At 47.2% G+C, this 12,904-nt stretch overlaps 1 protein-coding gene across 1 annotated transcript; it reads right to left on the reverse strand.

Annotated features, from left to right (window-relative positions):
* Window positions 1-5,060: 5,060 nt before the first annotated feature.
* LOC119337103 (heme oxygenase 1, chloroplastic-like) lies at window positions 5,061-9,062 on the reverse strand. The gene is made up of 4 exons (XM_037609214.1): window positions 8,336-9,062; window positions 5,931-6,154; window positions 5,391-5,498; window positions 5,061-5,297 (listed from the first exon to the last, which is right to left on the reverse strand). The coding sequence occupies exons 1-4, from the start codon at window positions 8,781-8,783 to the stop codon at window positions 5,205-5,207; spliced, it is 873 nt and encodes a 290-aa protein (XP_037465111.1). The 5' UTR covers window positions 8,784-9,062; the 3' UTR covers window positions 5,061-5,204.
* Between the last annotated feature and the right edge of the window lie 3,842 nt (window positions 9,063-12,904).

Consider the following 12,904-nt stretch of genomic DNA (forward strand, 5'->3'; position numbering starts at 1 on the left):
CCTGATCTTGCATGCTAGGGCCACCGCCGCACGACGCTCAAGGTCCCACTCCGGCGGCGAAGAGGGCGAAGGGGATCGCTGCGGTGAAGGAGCTCGCTGCGTCGGCAAACTACTACTGCCGAGCCAGTTGTCTACCTCCGAGAACCCATCACCATCGCCTCCAGTCCCTCCGCCTCCTGCTGACTCACTGCCGCCGCCGTCATCGCAGGACAGAGAGAGAGACGGGGGAGAAAGAGGGGAGAATGGGCCAAGCAGACTGAGAGGGCAATGCTTTGACCACGCGCGTGCCCTAACGGCCGTCAACCCGTGCACCGTCTGGTTTGTGCGACGTGGCACTTGACGGGTGGGCCAGCCCTGTCAGAAATCGGGTTAACTGCGGCAAAGCGGTCATTTGTTTTTATTGCGAAAATTTACAAGAAAAGTGGTGGATTTTTGGGACGCGCAACAAATGTGGTGGTTTTTTGCAATTCACTCTTCCGAATCCGAGAGTAGCATACAACCTTACACGCGTTTGGTTGCTTGTATGAGTCAACATGGCCCGTGCTGGACAGAAATAAGTTGTTTGGTTGCCTGGGCTGCACCAATGTCTCGGTGCGAAAACTTAAAGCAACTCCGGACTAGGCCCGCGAGCTACTGCCGAATCGGTAGTTTCTTCACAGCCAGGCTGAGCACGACCACGCGTGGCTCTTCACTGCATGCCTCGGGGAGCACGGGAGACGGACGGGACGGCTCATAACTCCCCATCTCTCTCGTGTCACCGCCTACTCCCTTTCACACCATGCTTCCTCGCTCTCCTCTCATAGCTCATTGCTCTCTTCTCCCCTCCTTCGATGAGTCACCCGCCGTCGCGTCGTCCGCCGACCCTCATCAGCGCTGGCAACGACCCCATCCAAGAACGGTGGGTTGTCGGCTTGGCGAACTCCGGGGTCGATCTCATGCGGGCTCTGTGCGCGTCGTCTTCTCTCTGCACCAAGCCGCCTCGTCGAGCCAATGCGGTGTCGGCCGCTCTGGCTCCGCCGCCGTTTCCGGACCTCATGGTCCTGGGTTTGGTGGCGCCGTCGGAGGCGGCGACCAATGCGCCGCTGCTCGGAACCCCTGTGGGTGGGGGGCATCCGAGGGTTTTCTTCGGGCAGCACGACAGGTCCATGGACGGCGCCCTCCTCCTCGATTGCACGCACCGGGCCAATGCCAACGACCATCGACATTGGCGGCTCCTCCTCCTCTTCGCCCGCCATCTCCTTCATGTCAGGGTTTTCTTCCCGGCTGGCGTACGCTCGAGCTCCACCCACTCTGGTAAGAACCAAATCTCCCCTCTGCTCGTAGATTTGTAGATTAGGGTTTTCATCATTAGCATGCCAATGAATCGATTGGATTTGATCCCTTCTTGGGTTTTACTGTTCATAGGCAGGGTAGTGTTCATGCTTGTTCAGTGTTTGATTTGCATGTTTAGTAGTGTTCATAGGCATGCAAGATTGGTGTGTGTTTCATGTTCATGCTTAGTGCTTAGTGCTCATGATGTACAATGTGTTCATGGGCATGCTAGATAGGTGTTGTGTTTGATGTTCATGCTTAGTGCTCATGTGCATGTTATCTAGATTGGTGGGTGTTTGATGTTCATGCTTAGGGTTTATGGGCATGCTAGCTATATTGGTGTTGTCTTTGATGTTCCTGCTTAGGGTTCTTGATGTTTGTTATGTGTTTGATGTTCATGCGTAGGGTTCACGGTCATGCTAGCTAGATTGGTGCTGGAATAGGCATGTTGTGTTGCATGATTTCATTACGTGCATGGTTTTCATGGTAGGTAAAACCAATGTGTTTTCTACTTTAGGTACTAGTACAAATTTAGCATGCTCGCAATGCCTTGTTACTAATCCATGTCATCTTACCTAACAAGGTGATGAAGACGGAGTGGGACAGCGTCGGAGGAGGAGCCCATGTTGTCGTCGGCGCCGAGGCCGTCGTGGACTTCATCCCCACGAACCCCTGGCTCAAGAGGGTGAACCTGCCTGGCAGGGTCGCCTTCATGAGCCTCCCACGTTCAAGGGTACGAGCTCCTAGGACCGGCCACGAGGAGGGGCCCCGAGAGACGCTTCCTTTTACATGCAAATCAAGGACGAGAAGGATCTTGCCATGCTTGTCATCCCTCCCAAGTTAGTGGAGGTGATGAAGGAGTGGATGTCGGTCAGGCTCCCGTGCGTCGTCAGGCTCTCGGCGAACAAGTGGTGCAAAGTCTGGGTTCATGTCCAAAATTTTAGGGGCGGATGGTGCTTGACCGAGGCTGACAGTACTTCTGCCGCCGCCATAGGATCGTCCCCGACGACCTCGTCGTGCTACGCATCTCCGGCATAGGCCTCAAGGTCCAAATTTACAACCACGACAGCTCCATCGGGTGCAGGGTGCACTGCAGCAGGCACATCTGCATCAGTGACCTTGCTTTCGCCCTCTGAACTCATTAGTATGAATTTGTAATTAGTTTGCTGCAGTGATGGGAGAGCTTGTTGTGAACTTGTTAATATTCTGTTGAGGGTTCAACACCCTGTGGTGAAGCAGGGGGCATGGGATGCCCCTGTTGTCTTTAAACTTATGCCAATTAGCAGTATGCCTGTTTAGTTGTTTGTTTATCTATTGTTAGCTGTTGTTTATCTGCTAGTTTATGTGATGTTAGTGCCCTGCCTGCTATTGTGTCTAATGTGGCGGTAAGGCCACTGCATTTGAATGGGGTGAGCAGAACATAAACGTGTATGCAGCCAAACAGCTGTGGTTTGCATCTGCTCACCCCTTAAGCACAAATGCGGGCAATCAAACAACATGCCCAAGAGTGGCTATTGATGCAGGATCCGGCTTGCCTGCTCCCTCTCCATGCTCCCATCCGTGCTCCCACTTCATCCTACGGCTGTTTTTTTTCTTTCTAATCTAATTATTTCTCCCCTTGATTTTAAGGGGGTGGAGCCGGGTCTTATTTTATTTCAATCAAATCAAGCCACGTATGCGAGAGCATGAATGGGCCCACGCGGGGGGAGCAGGCAAGTCCCATCCATTGATGCAATGCAGACAACCAAACAATATACATATGTTGATTTGTTGCCTTTTTTGCTGAACCAGACTCGTGAGATGTGGCTGAAATGCAGACACTATTCACTTTAGGCAACCAAACACGCCCCTTGAAACCAAATGCGGTTGGCGTGTTTTTGACAGTTTTTTGCAAGTAATTTCTACTTTTCTATCTATGCAGATGTGGGATGTGGGGTGGCAGACGAGATTACCCTTTTCTTTCTAACTGGTCATTGTGTTTTCTTCTTTTTTGAATTAAAGGGGTCCCCTGCCCCAACTTTTTTTTATAAAGAAAGCAGGCAAAGTAGCGGACAGAAACTTACTACAGGCCATCGCCGAAACAAGCGTTTAATTAGTTTTGCAATTTAAGGAAGAAACGAGATCAGGGCCAAGCTATCCTGCAGGGTTCAGGTCCAAAAAACGAGATCAGAGCTCCCTGTGATTATGATCATTGTGCGAAAATCCATCTCTGCACCCGAGTTCATCTGCACCCGCGCTGACAAAAAAATTAAAACAAATACTAGAAAATTCAAAAAAAAAATCAAAAAAAATTGTGCGGTAGACAATTTGATGCGTGAGGTTCGCTCCAATTTTCAAATCATTTGAACATCTGAGGAGCTCTCAGCAAAAAAGACAAATGGGAGATCTGTAAAAATGTTTACTGTTCATGTACTGTTTTGACCCGATTTGTCTTTTTTGCGGAGAGTTGTTCAGATGTCCAAATGCCTTGAAATTTGGAGCGGGCCTCACGCATCAAATTGTCTACCGCACAAAAAAAAATTGAATTTTTTTGAATTTTTTACGAATCATCATCTCTTTTTTCTGCAGGGAGCTCTCTTGGGTGTTTTTCTGGTTCCTGTGATGATAGTTAGATCATTTCTACATTTGCCCCTGCAAATTCTACGTAGTTTATAGTCGGTACAGTTTGGAAATTTCAACTTGAAAACAGGGTTTCAAATCCACACTTTTGTTGGTGGCTTGGTGCCTTTCTCTGCAAACAAAAAGGGTAAAAGAAACACTCGAGTCGCCCTTGATCACCGAAGATTGAACCTAATAGTTGACTACTACTCATCCTTTTTAGTCTCAAGTGCAGTTGAGTAGGCCTACTTATAAATTGGGGCTACTAACATGCTTTATATTGCACCATTCCAGGTTCGGAGTATAATCAGCAAAGGAGCTAATAATATTGCGAACTTAGAGTAGCCATTTAGCCTAGGAAGCTAAAGGCTGCTGATTGGTCATCTATTCATCCTTTTCCGAAAACACAATAGGTTGGTTGTATCCGTTTTAGTTCGAGGTGCCAACGCTTCCAGGCCAGCGTCTCCCTTCCACAAGTTCGGCCACTTTTCAGTATATGCAGTTTCTGAGCAGTACCCTGAACTGAATCTTCACAGTTCCACAGCTATTTCCTTCTTTTATGTTGTCAAATAAAAACAATTTCCTACGCATTCACTATTCAGGCGATTACGAAGCCAGAACACATTAGCGTAATAGCGTCCATGCCAGTGTTGTAGATCGACCAATGACGATTGGCATACCATCTCTGAAACACTGCTTCAGCCGCTCATGCAGCTCGTCCACGCTGAGAGTGGGACGAAAACCGTTACAACACGTCTACAAGACAGGGCACTGGCTACCCATGAAAACATACACACGTCGCCGAGGAGAGGAACACCGTCAAGGTTGCCATTGTCGAGCACCAAACATCTTTCACAGGCTGTCAGGGCATCGTTGCCGCCATGTCACCTCACAACACTACAGCTCCGACTTCACCGCTACACAAAAGGAAATTGCAAGGACAAAGCTACATGACAACTACAGGAATTTGAAATACCAAACCCTAGCTGCCAGCCTGCCACACCACCTAGCGCTAGGCGCTTGCAGTCCAGCACGCAGCTAGGGTTACGATGCTAGGATGACAGAATTCCTTCTAGGAAATCCTTAGAGAACGTAAGGCACATGGAGCAAACAGGATAAAGTGCGGATCAGCAAAAGGCAAAGGCCAGGCAGATGCAATGGAAGGATTATTAGTGTATATGACAATTTCATTGCAAGGCAGTTCAGACCGGGCAGAGCATGTTCCTCCCCGGTGCACAGACATGGCTTAGTATTTACAATGTTTATCGTGAAACGTAACAGAGATCGTTTTTGGCTCAGGTGAATATCTGGCGTAGGAGATCCCCTGAGTAGGCGAACGACTTCTCGGTCTCCTCCAGGCAGTGGTCCTTCTCTTCCCGAGACCAGCTCTGATAGCGAATGAAGCAGATTAAGACCAATCCATGGGAGGATAAATTAGCAGACAAGAATAAGAGCGTGAAAATCAAAGCTCTTGAACTTACAGAAGCAACTTGGTTTAGTGTGGTGCGGACATTCTGCAGCAGCTGGGACAGGGTACCTTCCCACTTGTAGAACTCCAGCTCTTTCTTGTTCAGAATCTTCTCGGCAACCTGAAATGAAGAGACGGCATGATTACTCCATTTTAAAGGATGTCAATTCATGGAGGAACAAATAACTTTCACTCACACCACACGGACAGATTACGGGCTAACATGATGGCATGATTTGGAAAGTACAAAACCAGGATTCAAGGTCCAAACCGAAATGGACAGCTATAGGATGAATATAAAGTTATATCTACATAGCACAAGTCCCAGATATAGAAGTAGATGTGTATATAATGTGATATATACTCCTCAACGAGGTACACACAGTAATACCACGCGTCTACCTCTTGATTTTTCAACTAGCCCAACCATAAGAATGAGATGTAAGAAACAGAGCCAACACATGTTTTACAACAATATGTGGAGCCATTCAGAAAAACACTATTTGACTCAGATGAAAGTTCTGGTACAAGACTATTTTCCGCAAAGACATACCTTTTTGCCAATCATTCGGCCTCCAGCAGTATGAGCAAAGTACACATTATAGAAGTGGCAAATAAATGCTTGGGGGTCCTTCTCAGACAATTCTTCCAGATAGGAAGCATATGCAGTACCAGCAGCAGATGGTTCTGGAATGGTGTGACCCTGTTCCGTGAACCATCCCAGATCTTTCTTCAGTGGCTCTGATCTCTCCAACCCAGTATTCCTGAACTCCGCATCTGAAAAGCATAAATAATGAGACTGTCAATCAGCACCATCAAGCTAACAAAGATGAAAGAAACATTCCAGAATTTTCCTAGAGAATATAAATGCAGAAACAGATTATATAACCTGCCACGGTACCACTACAAGATTTCAGTAATTATGACGTTTATCGTTCTAAAACAGAATAAATGAAGTACCATCCATTTTGCTTAAAATTTCCAGTTGTAACAAAATAACCACAGTGTTACTGTCAATGGAAATCTGCAGCTAAAGGTGACGTCAAAGTCAACAACCATAGATTTCACAAGTTCAAACCAAATAGACAATCTAGAATTGGCAAATTTAATTTTAAAACTACAACTGCAGTAGGCAATGTATCAATCTCAAACCATTTATTTGCTAGTTTTGAACTAGCTATTATTTTTGTTGCAAAAAACAGAGTAAACAACAAGAACTCAAATTTCTCACACCCAAGCGGCCAAATGAAACCATAACCAATATAAGAAGAGACATCGTAACAACAGCACATGAAACTGATATTTGCTAGTAGAAGAGAAAGAACCCTTCAGACACAGGGAGATGAAGGTTGCACTGTAAACAGTTTTTTTTTCAGAGAACACTGTAAACAGTGTTGTGAAAAGTACCACCTCCTGCACAAATTGTCTTGCCAGCTACCTAACCCCGGGTAAGCACAGCGACACCCCAACAAAGATAAAAGCATTGCAGAAGAAGGCATTGAAAGGAAGTAGTACAAAATGGCTTCAGTCATCATTCTATATGGGAAGAATCCATCATGCCCAAAGAAGGGGGCACAGAGAAGCTTTCAACAGGTTGTCAAACAGAGGAAAAATCAGGTTCCGTTTGGAGCACAATTTTGTAAAACACCGAAAAGCAAAATCCTACAGGAATAGGAAAACCAGGTAGCTACGAAACAGAGGAACTGAAACATACGAAGGCCTATGCTCGGCTATGCCTGGAAAGCAGAGGAAACTTTTCTAGTGAGAGATAGTCTTTCAAGTATTTTAACTGGCTGAGGCCCATAATCTGGCACAAACACTGTATGCTTTATTGACTGGAGTCATCTTACACCCGTATAGAATTATTTGTTTATTTAGACAACCAGCAGCGTGCCTCAGGCATCCGCCCAAACAAGAGCTCAGGCTGGATTTTTCTTCCCGTGAAAAGTGAAGGAAAGCGGACCTTTCCAGAGGAATGGTTACAGTCATTCCTTTGAATTGAACAGCTTCATAGGGATTTTTTCTGAAGGAACCTGAACCTGTACGATTCCTCCAAATTTCCTTTGGAGCGCACAGGCCCTCAGTATGCCAATATGGTTACATACTTATATGTTAAGCAAACAAATACACCATACCAATCACAAGCAAATGCAAATGGAAATGCACCAGCTCCCAATACTTTTTAGTTGATAGCTTGATATATGAGCAGTATTTAGCCATCGCCGAAAATTACTTAAAAACCACTTCAAACTGCGAAGTATGAAGCTAAGTGTTTCCTCTAGAACATTTTAGATACATAAATGCTGTAGAAACACCTATGAGTCAAAGATGATCCCCTCCCAGGCATATAGTTGGATGCGCCACTAGTTTTGTGCCAGCATCCAGCATGTCTCAAACAGGTAAACACCTAGTATGTTTTATTACAGTTTTATGGCTGGAATCTTGAATTCAACTAGATAACCTCCATTGCAAGCTCTCGAGCTGCCACTAGTCTTGGTAGTTAAGTACATCCCATCACAGTTTTATAATAGCAAAATACAAACATCATTCTATTTAAAATTTCAGTCTGATACCTAGTTTTAAATAAATATATATATATTTCCTTGAAAGCAAATGCAATCATAATAGTCCTAAAATCTGTGTATACCATAGGTTGGATTAGTAAATTATGATTAGGATTAGGACAATCTATCTTTCCCAACTATCAGAATGATCCAGGGAAGGCAAAATAAACCCGGCCAAAAATGTTATTGCCCGTCTCAATCCTGGTTCCCTATCTGTACACTCAATTTTAGTGTGCTAAAAATAAATAACTACGTATGGACTGTTTTGTGACCAAATCAACTGTAGCACGAAATCATCACCTGCCACACACTGCAATCGCACACGGGCCGCAAAATTTAACTGGTCAAAAAGTAAGACACGGAAGACCAACAGCGAGGGCTTGCAATCACTCACACCAGGGGACGGCGGCGCGGTCGACGATGTCCTCGAGCGTCTGGAAGACGAGCTTGCTGTCGACGAGGAAGCGCAGGTAGCCCTCGACGGTGGGCTCCCACCGGGCGACGGGGGGCGCCTGGGGCTCCTTCTCCCCCTCCCTGGCCTGGTCCTTGGTGTGCAGCCGCATGGCGACGGCCCTCATCTCGTCCACGAACGGCTTGCCCCCGCCCTCGCCCCTCGCCGCGGGGGCCATCTCGGTGGCCGCCGCCGCCGCGACCATCCTCCTCCGCTGCGAGTTGACCACGGAGATCCCCAGCACGGGGCGCACGCCGACCGACACGGACAGGCCGCTGTTCCTCCCGGCGGCGGCGACGGAGACGGAGACGCGCGGGGGCGCGAGGGCGTGGTGCGGGGCGGTGGCGGTGGCGGCGAGCGATGCCGATGCTGATGCTGCCACGGGCGCCATGGGTGCGGAGGTGCTCTTATAGCGCGCTAAGGTTCGTGCCCGGGAAGGCGGGTCGCCGATGGCCGATGGCGACAGGCGGTTGCTTTGGAGTGCGGCCTTGGTGCGGTGGGCGGGGGAGGGAGCGTGAGCGCGCGGAGGAGTGAGGACGGAGGGGGCGGGCGGGGAATAGAATACTGCGGCTTGTTGGATTTTTAATCGCGCGGAGGATTGGAACGGCGGGGAATGGCGTGCGGGTGAGGCTCTCTCTCCGGCTTGGGGAAGACGATGGGGTTCTGGTCTCCTCTTTCCTTTTCGCGAGAGGAGGGAGGTGGGGAATCGAAGCTTGACATGTGGGGTCGGGAGATGTGGGGTAGAGGTGTCAGTGGGAGGTGTTTGAGAGGGGGAACTGTTTTTTTTTTGTTTTTATGAGGGGTGAGAGGGGGAACTGGTGGGGTCGAGAGGATGGGAGGCGCAGGTGGGGTATGACGGATGGGCCCGGGGGGCAAGGGGGCGGGAGGGCCATTGGGCCATCACGTGACGGCGAATGGGGCGACGGTCTCGTCCAGTTCTATTTTTGTGTCTTTTCTGTTCAAGAAAATATTTTTTCCATGGCAATTTTTTTCGAAAAATCTATTAAATGGGCTTAATTTGTTAAAATTAATTTTTTTAGATGAAAGCTCGTCACGGGTGGTCATGGTGAGGAGATTTGGAGCACGCAGGGGTCGCACATGCACTTTGTGGATAAGGGCATGTACAATGGTGGCATATGGATACATATGCCTAAAAGTAATTTGAAGCACCTACATTCATTTTTCCTCTCCAATGCAAGCTATCACTAGTAGGCCTCATTAAGAAATAAAAAATAAAGACTAGTACACATGAATCTCTATTTTTCACTCCAACCTTTTCAGCTTTTGTCACCGGACCACGCTTTTTCTCTTTAAGTACCGCCTCGTGAAGAGGATCCTGCTTCCCTATCCGAACCTAATTTACGTCATATTCGATCCTACATGGCATGCGAGGCATCACCTTGAGGCTATGCATTGTACATGCCCTAACATGTCCCGCACATCTTCGTGTTCGCTATAAGATTTGTATATCAGAACTTACAATGGTAGGTGATTATAGTTGATTTATTCACAAGTTGTTCAGTCTTAATAAACAACTAGCAAGATGCCTGTGCATTGCATGAAACATTAAGATGCATTTGTATGAGTAGTTTATCTTGTGGGAGAAAAGAATGAACGAAGAAATGCCTTATCTGCAAACGTGGAGAGGAGTGCGGGTAAATTGTCATAGTTTTCTTTCTATCCGTCAGATACAGATCGAACGGTCTATATTACAGGAAGAAAGGCACACTGTCATCACCAACACTATTTTTTATAAGAGTAGAGAAACTTGAGGTAAACAAGAAGTTGGTGTGCGACATGGAAAACCAAGTTTCTGAACCACGAGGCAAATGTGCGGTCCATGAAGTGCATGCACACGCCCCTGCGTGCCCCTGCAAATTTCTCATTGCTAATGGACTATGGGGGTGGCTTGTTAGGTTTAACCTACCGCCACTGTCCTAATCATTGTTAGCACGGACCTTTTGCCAGATGTAGTTTTCTTTGCCAATGATAGCAACCCCTATCACATTTAGACCACCCAGTGGGCCACTGCCCTAATCATTGTTACCATGGATCTTTTGTCAGCAGTATTTTTTTTCCTAATGATACCAACCTCTATCACATTTAGACCACCCAGTGGGTGGAGTGAATTCATCTCTAACCTAAATGTACTCGAAGGGGAGAGTGATATAACTCGAAGACCCTATCGGGGGAGCAGTAGTCTCGTATTCGAGTGGACTCATGCGACTCTGGCCGACGTGGAGAAAAGGAATTCGACGTCGACCATGGAAAGTCTAGAACGGTCCAACACCTCTCCTAACATACGACCAAGTCATGTACCACCCGTGGCGATTGAACATATTCAAAAAACACTAAAACGTTATTTTTGTCAGTGTAAAATGACCTTCCCTATAAGATTGCCGTACACACACTCTACTCATCATTATTATGGATGCGTTACTAGTGACAGTCCCTAATCTTTTTTTTTCTGAAAACATCATAACTTTATTTAATCAAAATAACGGATACAACGTTTAATAGGAAGGGTACAATTTCAATCAATTGCTCCTCAAACCAATCAAATGTGAACGTTTCAGTGCCATTGGTAAGGTTTGTCCATATTACCTTGAAAGAGAGGAAGAGATACTCGGTGTTCTATGAAAAGCTGCCATACTTCTGTTATTTTTGCGGGCGGATGGGACATATCGTGGAGGAATGTGGGGACGGTGTGCATGACAGTTCGGTTTGTGATTGGGAGGATTGGCTGCATTGGGTCAGCGAGCCGGTGGGTTCGGGTATGAGAGGAGGCAGAGGAGGAGGGGGAGTAGGGGGAGAGGAGGTGCTGAATACTCGGGCAGGGGCCGGGGAGCAAGAAATAGTGGAAGAGGAGATGGAGGCTATGGAGGAAAGACACATGCAGAGGAGGAGGAGGGTGCTGCTGATATCCAGAAGGAAGGAGGGGTAGAGCTGGAGGTGGGGATGGACATAATGCAATTTAAGATGATGAAAGCAGCCGAGGAGAGATCAGTTAGGAAAAGGCTTGTAGGGGATGATGGTGTGGTAAATGTGAGGGGCCAGGTAGTATCTAACCTGGTCGGGAAGGTAGCGGATGCGGTTCTTCGATTGGAGAATGGTGAAAGTGTGGGTGAGGAGAAGCCTAAGGACCCGAATACAACGCCAGGGAAGAATCCAATTGTGAAAAGGAGGAGACATGGAGATGGAGGTGGGGAGGAGAAGGAAGGAGTGGACATGGACATAACTACACAGGCGGCCTCCGGGGAGGAGGACCGCCAAGCCCAATGAATTGCCTAAGTTGGAACTGCCGGGGAGGGGGGAACACCCGGACAGTTCGAGAATTAGCGACGTTATGTAAGTCGCGTTCCCCCATGGTTGTGTTCCTGTGTGAAACTAGACACAAGGAGGACAAGATGAAGAGGATCCGAGCCAGGCTAGGGCTCAAGGGGTTTTGTGGTGTTGACAACAATGGTCTTAGTGGTGGATTAGCGCTCTTTTGGAGGGAAGATTGTGTGGTTACAATTTTGGGTAAGGAAGACAGATACATTGACACGGTAATCCAAGCTCGTCAGGGTGCGGTGGAGTGGCGAGCTACCTTTGTCTATGGGGAGCCGCGGGTGGAGAACAGACATCTTATGTGCTCCAAGTTACAGAACTTGAAGGTCGTCAACGATTTACCTTGGCTTGTAATTGGTGATTTTAACGAAGCCATGTGGGATTTCGAACATCTTTCGGTCACACCCAGAGCAGAAGCCCAGATGGTGGCCTTTCATGATACATTAGAGGTGTGTGAGCTCGTGGATCTTGGTTTTACGTGTGTGTCGTTTACTTACGACAATAAGCGGGGGAGATCGACCAATGTAAAAGTGCGATTGGATCGAGATGTTGCTACGAACGGATGGAGGAATCTGTTTGCGTTTGCTGTGGTCGAGCACATACCATCCCCGTGCTCAGATCACCTTGTGATCTTTTTGCAGGGTGAACTGGACTCGGGCCCTGTGAAAGGAAGGAGTCGAAGATATGAGGTTTTTTGGGAGAGGGACTCGACATTACCACAAACAGTGCAAGATGCATGGAGTGCTGTTGGTGAGATTCTTAATCTATCACAGTTAAGGGATGCACTATCCAAAACAATAACGGCTCTTGGTACATGGAGTAAGAGGTTTGGTAGTGTGACGAGAGAACTTGCGAAGTCACGAACTCAACTGGAAGAGCTCATGCATATGAATGCGGATAGGGATGAGATACGAGTTGTTATGGATAAAATGAATGAACTTTTGTATAGGGAGGAGATGATGTGGATGCAGAGATCTAGGATCTCGTGGTTAAAAGAGGGAGACCGTAATACCAAATATTTCTAGAGCAAAGCGGTTTGGAGAGCGAGGAAGAATAAGATCCGGGAACTTACTGATTCTATTGGGGTTGTTCATACCGAGTTTGCTGATATGAGTAGAATTGCAAACGAATATTTCCACAATATTTTTTCAGCAGACTCTTCCCTTGTTGCAACTGAGGTTG

Source organism: Triticum dicoccoides, chromosome 7B, assembly GCF_002162155.2.
Source record: "Triticum dicoccoides isolate Atlit2015 ecotype Zavitan chromosome 7B, WEW_v2.0, whole genome shotgun sequence".
NCBI classification, from domain to species: domain Eukaryota; kingdom Viridiplantae; phylum Streptophyta; class Magnoliopsida; order Poales; family Poaceae; genus Triticum; species Triticum dicoccoides.